General features: G+C 38.2%; 1 protein-coding gene across 5 annotated transcripts in view; it reads left to right on the top strand.

Moving 5' to 3' along the window:
- The window catches only part of LOC126412848 (uncharacterized), a 309,701-nt gene that overhangs the window by 126,547 nt on the left and 163,050 nt on the right, over positions 1 to 20,104 (top strand). For all 5 annotated transcript variants that reach the window (XM_050082699.1, XM_050082700.1, XM_050082704.1 and 2 more), the window contains 3 exons: positions 2,749 to 2,945; positions 16,470 to 16,615; positions 18,038 to 18,106. In XM_050082699.1, the coding sequence (XP_049938656.1) occupies positions 2,749 to 2,945; positions 16,470 to 16,615; positions 18,038 to 18,106 (412 nt within the window). The remainder of the gene's footprint in view (positions 1 to 2,748; positions 2,946 to 16,469; positions 16,616 to 18,037; positions 18,107 to 20,104) is intronic.

Below are 20,104 nucleotides of genomic sequence, written 5' to 3'. Positions count from 1 at the left end.
AAGGCCAGAGCAATATATATGTCTGAATGTGTGTATGTGTATTCTGTGCTAGTTATCTCTAGAGGAGAATATTCTCTGAAAACTTGGCAATGGGCCTGGATTAACCGTGAAACTATAATACTCACAGTGTGTGGAATACAGTATATATGTGCCGTTATGAGGAGTGCTCAAAATAATGTTGGCTCAGAATATGTCCTTTGTCAGTTTCCCAATAACTTACCAATTTAACATCTGCCTTGTATCCTTGCTGACTTCTGCTCTTTTCACCCAAGGAACAAGATAGATAATTAAGGTGAGTGGTGTAGGGGTGCGTGACGTCCAGTGTCCTCTTCTACCCTTTGATGTTTCCTAACTACTCATCAAATGTCGGCAAGTTATAAGGAACATTACACAAATCAGTTCTGCATACCTCTTCTACATAGTCTGATTCCATGAACTTGGTGCAAATTGTTGCTTGTGTGCCTACTTTTGTCAGTTCTCTTGAAGTTACAATCTATGGTGGCCCATGATCAATACCTGCTACTTTTAATTGTACAAGTTTACAAAATTTTTTGTGTCTTGGTGATGATTCTAACTAGGCGATATCCATCTCTTCACCTTCAATGTATAATACAAAGTTTCCTAATATAAAATCTAGTTTATTTCAAATTCACACAGAAAACTGGTTCCATGCATGTATTCAGCCTGTAGGTACACAACAATCGGGAATGAATGTGCGACATTTCTTTTATCTGTCTCCATCTCTAACTGGATTTGTATTTTTACTTCTTTGCATCTGACACTCTAATAACCTTGATGTCAGGTAATGAGAATACTGCTTTTTCAGCTTGTATCTTCTCAAATAATTCAGAAGAGATCAGAATTCAGAACCTGTGTCTACAGTTACTATAGCCAATACTCCATATATGATTAACAGTGTTCACTTTATCTATGTTATCTTTCCATAAGTCTGCTCTGTGTTAAGTACTTCTGCCATTAACTCTCCAGTGCTGTAATAGATGAGTGGTACATTGCATCATTAATCATATGCATCTGTACAGCAGCCAAGTCACTGGGGACTTTTCGTGCCTTGTTTTAATTTTCTTGTTCGGTCTTCCTTGCTATTTGTTTCTAGGTTGTTTGTCTGATGCCACACATTTGTCTTCCCATTATCTTCTCCTTTGATCATGTGGCCATTGGTTCCTTATGTATTCTCTATGGCACCAGTTGTTTTGCTTGTTTTGCCAACGATGTCTGTTATAACTGTTCCCATTACTGTCATTGCTTTGGCAAAAATTGTGGTAATTATTTTGTATGGACACTGTATTGTTAGGCGCAGTACACTTTTCCATATGTATGCTGTGCACTTGCACTGCTTCATGCTGCCTCTTCGTGGTGTGAACCATCTATCCTTTCCATGTTGTTGTTTATATGTATTGTGTGTATTTTACATTCTGCATCTCCCTCTGCATGTATGCACTGATAAATTTAAAATGCTAAGCACCTGTCCATCGTGGAGGTAGGTTTTGCTTAAATGATCAAATGAATGTAACTGGATTCATAATGTTTTTGTTGGGTACAGGTTCTTGAAACTTCCATCCTTGTAACATTAGGATTACCCATAAGTGAATTATTGACATAGCTTAGTGATATATTTGCATTGGCTACTACTTTCTGTCACAGTTACTACAATTTGGCTTTGAAAATAACAACATTGCCACATTTTGTATTTGTGGTGTTTGGTTGTTTTTATCACTTGCTCAGACTCTGTATGGGCAGCTCCCATTTCACTCGTAAATTTGCTCATAGTTTGTTGTATACTTTAGGTTGGAATTCACATTGTTCACAATTTTTGATCTTTGTCCTCACTGTATGTAAACCAATATTATTTTTCATTTTGATGGGTTCTGAAATGTTTGGACAATCTGGGTTCATTAAGTTTACAAGAATAAGAAGGTTGTAATTTAACAATTTGAAATGGAAAAGTCTGACACACAGAAGTAGCACACTCCTTTTTTTTGTTAATCTGTTTTGTAAGATATAATACAATTACTTTTAATGTCAATTGGATCAGAAGTAAGAAGCTTCTCTGAAATTTATTTCATTTCATGAGAATTTATTATCTTTGAAGTCAGTGTGTGACACAGCAGTTCAATCAAGCAATCTAATTGATATCAAAGTGAAGAAAAAGAGCTACTGTGTCAGGAACTGCACCACATAATACACAGCTGTACCTATTATTATATAATTGGCTATCGAATTTGGTCAAATTCAGATGATCTTTGGGTCATAAAAGAAATATTCAACTTGCAGTATCTAATCATTCTTGAAATATTCTATTTAAATAAACATGTGTTATAACAAACATTTACTTTCTTATGGAATATAAGCATTATTGTACCTCAGTTAACACAATTCTTGACATTTATGAAAGCTACTGCTTACGTAGATTGTATTATGTCAGAATTGGAAAGAGTAAGATACTATATCTTCCTCACTTCTTCCCAATTCATCCTTTTTTTTTAAAAAAGATAGAAAAGAAAAAAGACCTACACACTACTGCGATCTGTCTCTATCCTCCACTCCAAATTTTGGCTCTAGTTAGAGTCATGTGGAAGAGATTGAAGGAGTTAATTTTGCTAGTGCTATTACTGCTTATTGTTCATGGTTATGACTTTTTACCAATCTAATATTGTTCTAGATATTTGTATGTTGCTGCTGCTGTAATGTTTACAACAGACACAAATTGCCTTGTATTTTTTATTACAGGAGAAGGTTCTGGTTGGACTAGAACATGCCCCTCCAGCATTTGATTTACGCAACAGGCTTATTGGTCAGAATGGAACCAATTTGCTTTACATACGTAATGAAACAGGTGCCATGGTGACACTCAGAGGTAAAGGATCGGGTTTTATTGAGCCAAACACTGGAACGGAATCAATGGAACCTCTTCATTTGTGTGTGGAGTGAGTATTTATTACATATGTCTTGTCAAATATTGGTAGGAAGAAATTATGTCGGTGCAGGAAAGTGTATTGGTGGTGAAAAAGTGTTTCCACTGTAGGGTCCGGGAGAAGGAGAGAAGGTCTTTAACAAGTTGTGCTTGATTGAATGTGGCAGTAGGGCAAAAGGTGAGGCTTTTGGAAAGGACTGATACTTCCGCGAGGCTAAGGCATTTGGAGGAAAATTTCACAATTGTGTTTTGGGTCTGCTTCAGTTCTGGTTTCTGTATTGTGGTGGGTGGCAGTTTTTAAGGGTGGGCTAAATGTAATAGGTCTGCAAGACAGGGCTTGTCAGCTATGAGGGGATTTGGGGGAAGTTTGGAGGTTGTTGTAGAGGTGCTGGATAGTAGTAATCCAAGGCGGGAGTAGAAAGTGAACAGGGTGGAGAGTTTTTTTGAGGTGGCATTGTGCATGTTGCTCTAGATCCAGGAGGGCAAGAGTTTGTGTGTGATATGGGATCCAGGAATTTGGGATTGAATAGCAGGAGAATTTTGCGGATGGAGAGGAGGTATTGCGAGGAGGTTTGGGCCTGATTGATGTGGTTTTGCAGGACTGTGTTGGTGAGGGTTAAGGATTGATAAATGACATAGAAATGTGTCCAGAAAAAATCACAAACATACCCAAACAAGTGGGAACAATCATGAAAAAGATAAAATGGATGAAGTAAGGGGAAAAGCAATTAAATCTGTGGGAGTAGGCCGACAGTGGAAGGCAGCAACTGAAATTGCCGTGAAGACACAATGAGATAAAAGAAAAATAAATAAAAAGATTGTAATGTGGGTTCCAGGTCTGTGGGTGGATAAGTGTGAGGAAGGTGGATAACAGATGTGCCTAGATAAGGTGAAGCTAGTACATGCGAACTGGGATAGAGAAGAGGAGGAGTGGGGGCTGGGGAGGTGTTGGTAGGATGAGATAAAAGTTTGTGTGGCACAAGGAGGAGCAGGAAGTAACACATTAAAATACGAGAGTGAAGTAGGAAGAGTGATCAGTTTGAAGGTATAGGATTAATGATATCGGTGGGAGTAATGTGGGACGTAAGATACTGCACCAACAATCAGTGCAGTCTTGTGGTTGTCTGTTGTGTGTGGCCAAGATGGTTGATATAGTGTGGCTCGTAAGTAGAGCGTGCAGTGCGGTTTGTAAAACAATGAGAGAAACACAGGAAAGATCACAAAGAAGGACAGACACTATACATAGTAATGTCAATACAGAAAAGTATCCTTATCTCTAGCCATAACCAAGTTCCACATAGTGTCCCTGCATTGTTGCTTGGCTCATGGAATCTCCTCGAATGGGCTTTCATCAAATTACCCAGCTCCAGCTGCCACCATTCTTTTCACAATGACCTCTACATCTACATAAATACTCCGCAATCCACCATACGGTGCATGGCGGAGGGTACCTAGTACCTCAACTACCATCTTCTCTCCCTGTTCCACTCCCAAACAGAATGAGTGAAAAATGACTGCCTATATACCTCTGTACGAGCCCTAATCTCTCTTATCTTATCTTTGTGGTCTTTCCGCGAAATATAAGTTGGCAGCAGTAAAAGTGTACTGCAGTCAGCCTCAAATGCTGGTTCTCTAAATTTCCTCAGTAGCGATTCATGAAAAGAACACCTCCTTTCCTCTAGAGACTCCCACCCGAGTTCCTGAAGCATTTCCGTAACACTCGCGTGATGATCAAACCTACCAGTAACAAATCTAGCAGCCCGCCTCTGAATTGCTTCTATGTCCTCCCTCAATCCGACCTGATAGGGATCCCAAACGCTCGAGCAGTACTCAAGAATAGGTCGTATTAGTGCTTTATAAGCGATCTCCTTTACAGATGAACCACATCTTCCCAAAATTCTACCAATGAATCGAAGACGACTATCCGCCTTCTCCACAACTGCCATTACATGCTTGTCCCACTTCATATCGCTCTGCAATGTTACACCCAAATATTTAATCGATGTGACTGTGTCAAGTGCTACCCTACTAATGGAGTACCTCCTTTACATCCGCAAAATTCTTCTTCTATTCAGTCTCAAATTCCTTGATCTCACATCACACGTTGAAACTCTTGCACTCCTGGACCTAGAGCAACATGCACAATGCCGCCTCAAAAAACTCTCCACCCTGTTTACTTTCTACTCCCGCCTTGGATTACAACTACCCACCTCCAAACTACCCCCACATCCCTCATAGCTGACAAACCCTGTCTTGCAGACCTATTACATTTAGCCCACCCTCAAAAACTCCCACCCACCATCATACATAATCCAGAATCCAAACAGACCCAAAACACAGTTTTGAATCTTTCCTCCAAAAGCCTTAGCCCCGGAGAAGTATGTGTTCTTTCCAAAGGCCTCACCTTTTGCCCCACTCCCAAATTCAATCATGCATGGCTTGTTAAAGACCTTCTCTCCTTCTCTTGATCCCTACAGTGGAAACGCTTTTTCATCACCAACCCACCAATCAGAGTCAACCAAAGACCATTGAACTCTTCCATCCAATCATGATCCAATCCACTGCCCCCATATCACTGCCTGTTAAAAAGGTGGCCTTAGCAGCCAGAGATTGTGGTCGTGTGCATGTGAGCTGCGTTTGTGGGGGAGGGGGGGGTGGGGGAGTTGTTGTCTATTTCAGACGAAGGCCTTGTTGGCCTAAAGCCCACTTTCTGACAGTCTTGCCTTCCTGCGACTCAGTGTGTGCACTGTGTGGTGAATAGCAACTATCCTTTCCATAATATTTTTACATCCATCTTGTATTTTCCTCACCCACCCAGCCCCTTCCCTGCTCCCATTCCAGCACTACACAGCCATCATTCCACCACCACACCGAATCTTTATTTATTTATTTTATTTCTCTCCTTTTCCGCTACTCCCCCCCCCCCCCCCCCCCACCCCCCCCGCCTCACCCCTGCCTGCAGCACTTCACTGTCCATCATCCCCACCATACTGTCCCTACCCCTTGCTGCCCCAGCCTCCTCCTTTCCCCCACCCAGTTGCCACTCCCATTATGTAGTGGTGCTGCTGCTCATAATGTGGTTTCAGATGCCTGAGACTGCAGTCGTGTGTGTGAGTTGCATTTGCGTGAGTGTGTGGATGCGTATGTGTGTCTGTTGTTGACAAAGACCATTGCCCGAAAGCTTTAAGTGTTGTGCCTGCAACTCAGCATCTCCGCTGTATAGTGAGTAGCAACTTTCCTTGTCATAATATTGTTGGATTTTCCATTGTTTGATGTACCAGCATTCTGCAAATGGAATGTTTCCTACCAGACATGTTCCACTTTATTAATGAAGTATTAGCAGTTGTGATTGGTGTTTATAGTTCCTTTTTACACATTGTAAAAGCATTTTGTATTTATTATTGCTACCAGTAGAAGCTGCATTCATCAAAAGCTTGATTTCAGTCCCTCTTTTCACTTTTTTCTACTTAAGAAGAAATGAAGTGTAATAAAACTTAACTCGTCTAGTGCTAACTTCCCCAATTTTGCAATATGCATAAGACTGAAAAAGCAATAATTGTTAAATTAATTATTTATGTCTATGGAACGTAAACTAATGTGACTAAAAATCTTAAAGTATATAAATGAGTGTAATCACTTGGACTTTGAATCATGTGATTCAAAAGGAATTGTGGTGATAAATACACAGTTTGTGCACAGTTATGTATATGTCGAGATGATACAAAATAATTATAAACTAAGGGAAGGGCATGTCGTTGTCACCAGTTGGGCATCAACCTTCACTTGTGTACCACTAGAACCACAGATCATTTGTTTGTGTTTGCGATTATGCTGTGAACAAGTGTCAGTACAGGCTCAGTGTTTTTGAGCAGCTTGTATTTCTGTTTTTAATAAGTTGGCTAGGGCACATCTGTGTCTAAAAGACAACAGTACTAATTTTATATCATTATTTTTGTACCTATTGTTTTCATTTGGATGTCACTAGTAGGGTGAATAGGGTCTATGCATGTTGTGTGTGTGGACACAGGAGAAGCTGCCCGCAGTTCACAAACTCCAGAAGACATGTTGCTCACTGTCAGTCGTCAGCTGGCTGCTACTTTGAGATGTAGTGCCAGAGGAGAAACAGGCGTGTCGCGTGGGACACCTGAGGTGTCACTTGCTGACAAAGCACTTTATAGTGTAATATTCTATATTGGTTTTATGTTTTTTGATACTAAGCAAGATAAGAGGTTAGCATTAATTATTTTCTTTATGTAGGTGAGACTGTCAGAAGCAGAGTATCTTATAGGAGGCCAAAATAAAAGTTTGTTTTCAATTTAAATGAGCGTCAGGCTCCCTACAAGATTATCATAACTGGTTTTCATCTAAATACAGTCAAGGCCAAAGTTCACAGATCTACGACAAATGGTGTCTCTGAAAGTATTTGATGAATTCTATCCTTAGTGGATGCTGTCGGACTCCATGACTGTTCCTTTATAGGGTGTAGAAAAATATACGCTACCAGTCACAATAAAAGGTTATTTATTTGTCACGCGACCGATTTCGGGCTTGCGCCCATCCTCAGGTGTTTATACATTCATGTTCATGTTTATACTGTAGGAGATTACTGTATAAATACAAAAAAATTATTTGCTGGTGGCTACACAGATACACGTGGGACAATTGTAAGTGTTAAGGCAGCATTTGATGAAAATATATCTGTACTTACATAAAGATGAAGCACCATTATTACAGTTATGCTGTGGCGATAGTTTTGCCACTTAGTTACACATTTATTGTCATTGTCACGTCCATATTTCAGTTTTACCAAGTATAGCTTCATATTTCACTATAGTGAAAGTGGCAAAACTATCACCACAGCATAACTGTAATAATGGTGCTTCAGCTTTATGTAGGTGCACATATATTTTCGTCAAATGCTGCCTTACCACTTATAATTGTCCCACTTGTATCTGTGTAGTCACCAGCAAATAATTTTTTTGTATGTATACAGTGATCTCCAACAGTATAAACATGTACATGAATGTATAAACACCTGAGGATGGGCACAAGCCTGAAACCGGTCATGTGACAAATAAATAACCTTTTATTGTGACTAGTAGTGGATATTTTTCTACACCCTAGAAAGTATTTGAACTCTCACAAAATTAACTCATGGAACTATTCAGATTTAAATTAAATGATGTTTTAAAATTATTTTATCACTTCTGCTCTTGTGGAAAGCTGTAAGAAAAGTTAATATGAAGTCCGCCGCGTAATGACAGCCAATTGTTGCCAGTCAGCAATCACTGCTTTCGTCTTCTTGATAGCTAAAAAATACTAATTATTCTCTCTTTTCAATTAAAACATTGTGATTAATGACTGGCATGTTCTTGAAATAATACAATGAACTCACTTTTACACATATATTTCCATCAATAACCTGATACACACCTTTTTTTATCATCTAGTCGAAATAACAAAAGGAACATCCGCTAGCGTTCAGTGCTACACACAATCTCTATCCAACAATAGTAACATGAGAATCAGAAACAGCAGAAGAGCGAGTAATAACTTATCTTTTCCATCTTCTATAGTTGTACAGAGATATAAATGTTTTACTTCACCCTCTTCTTTACTGCGATATTGTTTATCATCATTATTGTCTTTCCCTACCATAGTATTGACGATATATTTTTGTAAATAATTTTATATTTTTTTCACAATTGACTTTCAGTCTGATTTGTTTGGTCTTAATCAATATTTTTATACACACTTCACATGCATTATTCTTAAACATCGCAAAAGGGACACTCCATCACCACAAAATGTGTGGCAGGTTGCATCACATTTGGATTGCTCAAGGTGGAGAGCCAGTGTGAGGAATGGCTGTCTAGCCTCATCCAGTCACCCTGAGAATGGACATGTGGAAATTTCTTCACAAGCTGGCACACAAGGGGAGGAAGGTTCACTAGTTATTGGGATCGACAGGTGGCAATTTCTTCAGTGGTGTCCAAGCTGGCACACAGGGAGAGAGAGGTTCACTAGATATTGGGATCTCCTATGTTATGTGCATTATGAAGCCCCCGTAGGGAAATAGTGTCCAGGGCTCGAAAGAACTCCCATGTGTGCTCTATGTGTCTGCCAAGGGCCTTATTTGAGACGTGGAGGAGGCCTTGCTTGTAGCTATTGAGGATGCAGGGTGCAGTCATCAAATTGTGGCTCCTGTAGCCATGACACCTACAGCATAGGATTGTAGGCCATCCTCAGTTCATACCGGCAGCTGGTGGAAGTGAAGACTGCTGGCCTCACTTGCAGGTGCAAGCAGACCATACAATTTGCAGTATCTTACGCAGAATTGGTGTTGGTCATTTGGTTTGGTGCTGAGTGAAGGCTTTCAACCAGAGGCTCCATTAATTCTGTTTCGGTATTGGCTGCAGATTTGTTTACCTGTGTTAGGGGTAGAGAATTGTAGCACTCCCCTTGATAGGTCAGAAGTACACACACACAGGAAAAAGCAGCTACCCAGGTAGCATAATGCGTGTGGAGTGCATATGGGGGGTTCTTAAAGCTAGTCAACAGCTTTGAGATCCTCTGATGAATGTTCGCCAATCAATCGATAAGCAGAGAATGAAATCAGATCATATACAAGGTACACACACTCAGAATGTCAAATTGTAACAGTAAATTGCTGAACTATTCTTAAAGTGTCGTTTAGATGGGCCATATTTTATGCAAATTTTTTGCTGCTATAGTATTTCCATCAACACTGCTGCAATGTGTCCGCAGTAGATGGCAGTTTTGCAGTCTGGATGGACAGTATTTGCTGATGTTGCATGCTGTTGCCAAGTAGTTGCTGACATATTGCCGAAAGGTTGTCGTATTGTCCTCAAAGAGTGGAGAATATTTTGTATTGCAGAGCAGTGTCTTTCTCTGTCCTTGCCTGTAAATGTTTCCCTCTTGCTTTCATCTTTGTTTCTCACACCTTGTACCAGCTGTGCTGCAGTCACGTCACATGTTTGAGCGGAAACAATATTATTTCGCTTTAGCTTTAAAGTTTGCATGTACATGTAGTGCTTTGTTTGGTTGTGTATAACAGTGGAGAAGTGGACAAACAAGAAAACTATAATGTTAGTAAATGTGATTCGTCCATGACCGAAGCTATGGGACATCAAAAGTAATGTCTACAAAGATCATAAAGCGAAAAAGGGTAATTGGCAATCTGTTCACAATCACAATCACGGTTGATGAAGCATACAAAAAATTGTAAAGCCTTTGAACATATGTTGCAAACAAGGCAAAAAAGTTGCATAAGAAGAATGGAAGTGCAGGCGACTCTACAGCCACGTGGATTACGTTTGATGCTATTAGTTTCATATTATCTCGAGATTTGCCTGAAGCGGAATTGATAGCATAAACCCAAATTCAGAGGCAAGCAAAAACTTTATTACATGTCAACATAAATATGATTAATACATTTATATAGTATATGTCTCTCCATGCTACCCGATCCTGATTGTGTATTACATAATTCACAAGTTCTTCTCTTTCTTCTTTAGACTTTGTAGTTGCTTTCCTGAATACTTGTTGAAGACATTATATACTGATATTGTTGTTTCGCCAAGATCCTGGTATTACTTCACCCTGTATCATCATCTTTACTGTCAAAAATCCCTGTTTATGAATACAGCATCTGGCTTTGTGCATTAGGATGCAAAAAGTTGTGTAGATATGCACAAACCAAGGCAACTTTTGGTGTATTATCTGCTTGTAAGGCAGTAATATTACAAATCTGACACAATTAAGCCAAAAGTATTTTTAAGAATTCTTCTTGCTCTTTGTGTTGTATAATTACACACATATTTTGTTTTATGGACATTAACTATTGAAAATGGTTTCATAAAGTTTTCCATTAATGAATACAAAAGGGACCGGGATTTTTCTGCCAGGAAGAGGCACAGTTTCAGTTAAATTTAGTGATTGGTCCAGTAACACTTCATCAAATTCAGTGTGTGTAAAAACTCTGCCATCCAAAATCCTCCCTTGCCATTGAGTGTGTACATATGTAAACTGGTAATTGGCATTGACCACTCCAAACAACATTAAACTGAAACATGGTTTGTAGTTAGAATATTTACTACCACTATTAAGTTGGCACGCAGTAGCTATGTACTTTCCATTCATGGCACTTACACAGTTAAGAATACTCCATCTGTCTTTAAATTCTTGGACAGTTCTTTCCCAGTCTTCGGCAAATGATGACATCTAAAAATAATGAATAAATACAAAAGCAGGATGTGGACTACATATGTATGATCCAAAGAAAAATTGTTTTTCTGATATTGCCTAATCTACTGCAATCTGTTTTACTCCTAACAATTACTAATATAACAACAAAAATAATCTATTACTGACAGTCAATTACTAGACCTCTCCAGTCCTTTTCTGTCACGCATCTTCTTTCCCCTTCAACCCTTCTGTCTGAAGGAGGAGCCACTTGCTCTGAAAGCTTGTCAGTTACAACCGTCTTTTATGTGTGTGTTCTGCCGCCGCTTGGTGAGTAGATTTTTATGTATCCAGTTTAACAATTACTAATGATTTATACGGTGTTTTCAGGCCCAGGTAGAGACTGACACTGAGTTCATGTCAAAGGAGGGGGGTAGTAGGGTATTGCATCTACAAACACAAGCAGCGCCTTGCAGAAGAGGCCACAGAAGGAACATGAAAATTCTCAGATGGATGAACAAAATCAAGCAGTTCAAAAATAAGCTCAAATAGTGAATAACACCACACAAAAACATAGCAACCCATTTGCAGTTTTTGGTGAAAATGTTGCCAGCAAGCTACTTTGGTATAATAACTTTGTTAGAGCTGAGGTTGAATTTAAAATAACTAACATGTTGTATGAAGCAGACCTTAATGTACTTCACAGTGAAAATGGTACATTTACTTCTGGTTACAGCCTGAGTACACCAGAAACAGTTCTCATGACGAGGGCAGACAGGCATATGCAGACATTATTGCTGCTATTGTCATACTAGAAGACGATCTGCAGCAGTGATGAACACTATAGATTTCAGTTTTGTTGTGATCTTCATCTCGTGTGTATAGTGTGCTCATAAACAAAAATAAAATAAAAATAAAAATTGTGTTCTTATTTCAAACTTACCTTAATGAAATCCTTGAAATCTTTCAGTCCTTCTGCCAAAGAATTGCATAATTCCGGTACCAGGATACTTAGTGAGGAGTAGTGCCCTTTAAAGAGGTACCTCAGACTTCTGGTTGCTAAAAACCAAACTGTGATTGCAAGTCGTTTTGTTGCTGGTGTACAGGCTCTCGTGTTTGTATTGGTTTTTGCAATTCTTGAAACAGCTGTTTGGATGAGATATTCAGAATGTTTTTAGTCATTCTAGTGATATTCAGGAATACATACATATCCGGCATCAATTCGCAAGTTAGATGTTCTGAGTCTGAATCGTTCCACCTACTTAAAAGAGGACACATCCAAAAAGCCTGATTGCTCTTGTTCTTCTTTCTAATAACTTTATTACTTGTGGGTTTTAAAAGCAGGAGAGCCACACTCTCTGGTATGTTGTCGTACACGTGGCTGCAACATGTGTCACTGGCCGCATTTTTTATTGACAACATTGTTGGAATATATTGTTTGTAAAAGGCAATTTTTATGGCCCATCTAAACATACCTTAACAAATGTAAGGTACTCTGTTGATTCGGCTCCAAGAGCTGGATGAAACATGAAGTAGAAAGCTCCGAAACATTGAATGAGGCATGAAATTTATACCAAAGACAGGTTGATTGCAATAGAAAGGGGGGGGGGGGTGTTCATTGCAATCAGTGAAAATATTGTCTGTCAAGGTTGAAATTTTGTCTGACTGCAAAATTGTCTGTACATTGTAAGGTACCCCTTATTTGCAGATAAGACCACATTTTAATTTATTTCCAGTTTTGCTATTTCACATATGTGAAGTGAATGTATCAGTGCTGCATTATGTACAGAGTAAGGAGCAGGCGGTAGGTTCCCATGCTGGCTAACAGAGGTGGTTGGCTATCTGCACTTTCAGAGCCAGTGGTGTGAGGTCCCTTTGCAGTAATCACTCGTGATGTCAGCAGAGAGATTTGTAGGGAAAGTACCTTTATTCTGGCATGAATCAAGTTATTGTTGTTAATAAATGCTAGCTATCAGAAGTTGCTTTTTGCCACTTAGACATTAGGAGCCGCGTGTGGATCATAAATACCATCTTTCAGTAATTTTGTACTGTCAGGAATTCTTGATATTAATAAATAAACAAATAACTTTGGCATAACCGAATGTGTACTTTCTTCTACAAACTGTACTGATTGTATGCTCAAGTTACAGACTGTGCGCCATAGTCGGCAGTCATTGATAGGATGCCTTTTGATCTAGTCATGTGGTAGATCATGCCCTCGTACTGTTAATAATTAGCCGATAATCAGAGTGAACAAGTTCATTTTATGGTGTTTCTTAAATAAATGCTCCAAAATAGCATCCTGTGTAAAGATTGTTTGCACAAAAGACTTCTTCTCACTTCATTATATAAAACATGGCCAGTAGTTTTACACTTTCAGAATCCAATGGCACTGCTAAGGCTTTGCAAGAGGACATAAAATTAAAAGTGTGTCTTCACATAAGAGGTAGGAAGAATTCATACGCGGCGGCTCATTAAGTCTGATCAGGGATGGACTGGCTTAAATGTCACAAAACTCGGGTGGGAAAATGTGACCAGTTATTTTGTACACCCCTTATATCACCATTTCACTAAGGACTCACTGGCTAAACGAAGACATTTCTGGAGCATTAGTACAAGTTGATGGTTCTTGCAACGTGAGTAACCGAGTGAACTAAAATTAATCACTGGATGTCCTTACTGGCCACCCAATTTCATTGCAACAGTTCTAGAATAATTGAAAGAAAGCTTACACTAAGTAGTACAGAAGTATCTCAATAGTGTAGTATCAGTCGGAGGAGACTTTTAACTGCTGAGTATAGATTGGCAAGCTATGGATTAATTGCAAGTGGTATGGACAGATAATCTTGTGAATTAGTACTGAACAAAGTTTTCTGAAAGCTGTCTGAGCAGGTGGTTTGTAAATCTACATGCAATGGAAATATTGTAGACCTTGTAGCTACAAACAGTCTTGACCTTGTTTCAGTATAGAGACGGGGGATTAGTGAACACAGTGTTATCATGGTTACAATGTCTACTAAATTTAATAAACCCATTAAGAAAGCTAGGAGAGTTTTTATGCTGGAAAGAGTGGATAAACAGTTGTTGGACCATTAATGGATATAATGTAATTCCAATGTGATGGACGTAGAGGAAAATTATGGGCAAAATTTAAACACACTTTAAATTGTGCTCTGGTGAAGTGGATCAAGGATGGAAAATATCTATTATGATGCAGGCAAACCATGCTAGAAATTCGTGAGCCTATAAAAAGATTGAAGTGAAGTGCAAAGCATACAACAGTTTCCACAGTCATACCTTATTATAAGATGGTTCTGATAACCTAGAGAAAATTCTGATCCTATGTAAAATCACTAAGTGGGATGAAGGCTTCTATCCAGTTATACATCAACCAGTTGACATCAACCAGTTGACTTGGCAATAGGAGACAGCAAAAGGAAAGCTGAAGTTTTAAATTTTGCATTCAAAACAAGTATTCCCTCAGGAGGGTGGTAAAGTCATACCATTGTTTGACAGATTCCCATATGGAGGAAACAGAAATACTCACCCGCTGGTGTTGAGAAGCAACTGAAAGAGTTGAAACTAAATAAGTTGCCGGACAACGTGGAATCCCATTTTGATTTTACCAAGAGTAATCTTTGGCATTAACCCCTTACTTAGCTTGCATTTATCACAAATCTCTCATCCTGCACAAAGTCATAAATGACGTAAGAAAGAAGCTAGAAAACTACAGACCAAGATCCTTAACATCGGGTTGCTGTAAAATTCTTGAGCACTTACCAATTTTGAATATAGTAAATTTCTTTGAGACAGAAAAGTTCCTCTCCAGAAATGAGAAAGGATTTAGAAAGCATTGCTTGTGTGAAACTCGGGTTGCTGTATTCTTACACAATATCCTGAGAGTCATGGATGATGGGCAACAGACTGAATCTGTATTTCTTGATTCCCAGAAAGCATTAGACTCAGTGATCCTTTGCAGATTTTTAATGAAGGTCCGACAACACGGAATATGCTCTCAGAGATCCGAATGGCTTGAAGACTTGTTAAGAGTTATAGAATCCAGTACATTGTCCTGCACAGTGAGTGTTCCTTAGAGGCAGGTGTATTGTCAGGAATGTCCAGGGAAGTGTGATAGGACCGATCTTGTTCTCCATATACATAAACAATCAAACAGATGGGGTGAGCAGCAATCTGCGATTCTTCGCTAATGAGGCTATAGTATTCGGAAAGTGTAATTTTTGAGGGACTGTAAGAGGATACAGGATGAACTAGGCAGAATTTCTAAGAGGTGTAAGAAATGACAGCTTGCTCTAAACATTGAAAATGTAAGTTGTTCAAGATGAGTAGAAAAAATAATCCTGTACCATTCGAATGCAGTATTGGTGGTTTGCTGTTTGACACAGTCAGTTTGATTAAGGATCTAGGCATATTGCAAAGTGATATGAAACTGAATGAGCATATAAGGTCAGTAGTAGGAAAGGCAAATGGGTGTCTTCAGTTTATGGAGGGTAAGTGTAGTTAATCATCTGTAAATGACACCATGTATAGAACACTAGTGAGGTCCACTCTTGATTGCTTCTTGTGTATTTGGAATTTTCACCTGGTCGGATTAAGGGAAGACATCGAAGCAGTTCAGAGGCATGCTACTAGATTTGTTACAAATAGATTTTACTATACAAGCCAGTACTACAGAAATACTCCATGAACTCAATGGGAAACCTTGGACGGAAAATGACACTCTTTTTGCAAAAAACTGTTTAGATAATTTAGAGAACCAGCATTTGTTGCTGTCTGCTGCTGCCAATGTACTTATTGCATAAGGACTGTAAAGACAAGAAAAGAGAAATTAGAGCTTGTAAGGAGGCTTATAGACAATTGATTTTTGCTCATTCCATTTATGTGTGCAACAGAAAAGAGAAAGACTAGTATTTACAAGGTACTCCCCACCCCACCATGCAGTGTATGATGGCCTGCAGAGTGTGTGTGTACATGGAGATCAGTGTTTTGTTATTAATGAACAACAAATTGTGAAGGCAGTAATACACCTCACTGTGAACTGTCTGATGTGTTAGTAGACTAACAGTGGAAAATCCAGGAGGGAATAATGACACTCACCATATGGCGGAGATGCTGAGTCGCAGACAGACACAACAAAAGCGACTCAGCATCTCTGCTATATGGTGAGGGCAATCTATCCTTTTCATAATATTGTCAAGTTAGTAGAGAAGTTTGTATAATTCTTCATCAGTGAATGACTACCATTATTGACAGTTTGCATAATAATTTAAGATTGTTAATTTTCGGATACTGAAAAGTTGGTTTCTATTAACAGGCATCCAAAATACGATATTCTCCAAGCAGCTCGTCAGCTGGCGCATAACCTTATCGAAACAATGCAGCAAGAGTATGCTCAGTTTCAGCAACAACAGCAGCAGCAACAACAGCAGCAGCAGCAACAACAGATGGTGATGCAGCATGGTCAGTTGCGTAAAGCTATAAGATGATAGTGTAAATATTATATCTAGCTTATGATGGAAGGAGCTTTTAACAGATTTATGATCCACCCATACAAACGGTTGAATCATTGCAAATTCAGAAGTGCTGTTAATGAAATCATTAAGATCTACAAAACATTGACATTTTTTCCAGAGATAACTTCCTAACTGTCTCTTAGATTGACTCTCATGAAAAAGTCTATAGATATATGACCTCACAAATGAAGTCCTGTCGGAGCGAGACTGAGTTCTTACCTTCATATCAGAAAACAGGCTCAAGCTTCAGTACTTGGTGCTCTTCTTTTCTTAACCTTACAGTGACTGTTAGAGAAAAAGTTTCCAGTGACATCAGACAGCAATCAACTCAGCCATAACAGCTTGGTGTAAAATTCTTCAGCACGCTCCCATCAGCCATGTAGCTAGAAAATGGGAATCCCTATAAAGTGAGAAGAATTAACACAGAGTGACCACTACTGCTACAAATTATCTAATTATTTGGCTTCAAAGACTGAAGATATTGGTTAGCTGCTTGACCAGTTGCAGTTTTCATTCTAACAGAATGTAGGTGGATATTGTTCAAGATAGATACCAAAAGATATTTTAGCATATAATTATTCTCAGGTTCTGTAACTAAAACACAAAAGTACAAAATCAGAAGTTGGAAAACAACCATTAATGTTATCATATGAAAGAAGCAACACACGTCAAGTTCAGTACATTTTTTGAAGTAATTAGCATTGCCATCTATGCCACAAGCAAGTGATACCTGGCAGATTAAATGAATACTTAAGCAAACATGCCATGTATGTTTTTCCTGGGCTGCTCATTTTGAACATTTTAATGTTGTTAACGGACTTCTATGTTGGTTCAATGTTGAAAAGGTTATTTAATTTTAATTAAAAGTTAATGGTGTGTTACAGATGCAAATAGAAATAAATACTACAACCATGATTGTAGAATTGTGGAATTTATTTTGTTTATTGAATGTTTTTAAGTTCATAGTAAAAGCTAAACATTTGCTATTTAGTATAAATGAGGAAGCAAGAGCACGCTCCTTTTTCTCTCTTTTATCTTTTTAATTTAAAAAAAATAAAAAAAACAGAAACATTTCCAACTAAATGTGTTAGAAGTAAGCACTAACAGTTTATGAGAGTTAGCAGTAGTTAATAATTAAGGCTGTTTCTAACAGCTGCTTCTCATTTTTAAGGTGTTTGTAGACTTGCTCCACACTGCAGAAGTTTCTCCTTCCTTGTGGAACCTATAGAACATGATGAATGCAATGTGTCAAAATGTGAAATAGTGTTCACTTCTTTCTTCATAAACATTATTGCTGCAATAATACTTGCTTTTTGTCTAGTTTTAGTTTTCAGTTACTGTTACCGGAGTTAAATATTGTTTGTTACAGCAACACAGATGCAACAGAACATGAATATGGGTGGCATTGGACAACCAGGGGTTGTAACAGTACAACAAGGTAAAACACTTTTGAGATATGCATGGTGTTTACATTGCTATATGTTATGTTTTCTGTTAGTATTAAGCATTTGGGCAGTTGTAGATATGTTAACAAGTCTACAACTGCAATTGACTCTTGTTTCAAAGCTCTCTTTATAAACACACATACTTGGAAGCAATAAAAAGTGGATGGCTTGCGCACTGTATGTCTTGTCAGGTCTATCTTGCAGTTATTGAAGTAAATAAATTGAAATTTGCAAGAGTTGTAGTACTCATTAGCTGGATTACATTTTATGTACTAAGGAAGGCAAGAGATGTGGTAAACAGCTGATATGATGAATGTTGACAATAGTTTATAAACATTCGCAGTTTGTCGTGAAGATCAGTGGGAAATACAGAAATGGCAGATTCTTCTTTGTTTAAAGGAACACTGCTTTTATTCAGTTCTAAATGTTACACGTCACTGTCTATCATTAGCAGAGGGGGAAAACTGTCAGATACATTTCAGTGCAGACGAGACAACACATGGGATCCTTGTATCATCAGAATAGAGGAACCTTCTACTCATTTATGAAAAAAGACTTGTGGGGAAAAAAATTGTGACACCCTTGTATCATTGCTGTTTGATCTTCTTCTTCTTCTTCTTCTTCTTCTTCTTCTCTCTCTCTCTCTCTCTTTTTAACAACAAAAGATGGCGTCACATCTGTAGCAAACTACACATCGCTGCTTTCAAACATTTTTGGTGACTTACACAATGAACTGAGGAAAAGTAAGTGATCCAAATCCAACATTGCCTCTTTCGCTGCTTCAGCATCACATTTTCGAAACATTAAGACCTGAATATGAGTTTTATAGGTTGACCTGGTGCCATGTTCCTGTGTCTGAACAGAATACAAAGCTTCTTATTGAGAATTCACATCCAATTGACAATGTGCTAGCTGCACATGGGAAGACTCAGGATGCTGACACTACCTACAGGAAATCAAAATCAGATGATTAACAGCGAAACAGAAGATATTCACAACAGCATGGAATAAGTCAAAGAAGAAAGAAACTCACTCATGCCTATTTTGCAAGAAAGTTGAATATTTTATGATAAACTACTAAAAATGCATGGCTGCAGAAGAAATAAAGGTGACAGCTACCAATAATAATTCTAATTCCAGTTTAAAAGTAGGCAGCAAACCAAATACATCTTTCACTAGTGGCTAGTTAGTTCATATCAATTTTGATAGTGCTAATTTGAATTTCTGACTTTAGTATGACACAAAGTATTTCACAAAATAAATGGTATTTCTCTGTTTGAAAAGTTTATGATTCCACAGTGTATACAGACAGCTGACAATAAAGTTAATTTCACACATGGAACTGGCAATATTAATATTTAAGTCTGCATAAACAAGTGGATGCCTACTTTGCTAGGGAATGTTTGATACATATCTGATGCCAGGCACCATCTCTCCTCTGTTCATCAAACTACATAACATGGAAATAATGTGACTTGTGATAACAAAGGTGTTATCATTTAGTGACATAAGGAAGCAGTTGCAAGAACTTGTACTTAATTGTGCCTTATGAATACGCTTATTTGTTATCTAGATTGACAAACAAAGATTAACTTAGAAACAATTGCAGTGTTAGCATGATAGACTTGTTTATCAAGATAAATGTGATGCACAAGATGCACTCTTTTTACTTTGGTATAGCTGTTAAGTGTTCTGATGATAACTCATTTTATTTTATTTATTTATTTATTTATTTTCTTGTGGCAAATCTTACCACAAATCATTCAGTCCTTGCAAAGATTGTCTACAAACTGTCAATGAGTTGTTTTAATGTTGATGTCAATAGAATAATCCCTGTTGACTCTGTAAATGGATTTCGTTACTATGTTATTTTCAAAGATGATTATTCTCATTTTGTTCAGAAATGCTTTACACAAAATAAATGTAAGTAGCTGACAATTTGAAAATATTGTTGAAAGAGTTTAATGCTGCTAGTCATAAGGTAAAAGTAT

Source organism: Schistocerca serialis, chromosome 7 (assembly GCF_023864345.2).
Source record: "Schistocerca serialis cubense isolate TAMUIC-IGC-003099 chromosome 7, iqSchSeri2.2, whole genome shotgun sequence".
NCBI lineage: Eukaryota > Metazoa > Arthropoda > Insecta > Orthoptera > Acrididae > Schistocerca > Schistocerca serialis.
The sequence above is the reverse complement of the archived record's forward strand: the minus strand, read 5'-3'. Positions and strand labels throughout refer to the sequence as shown.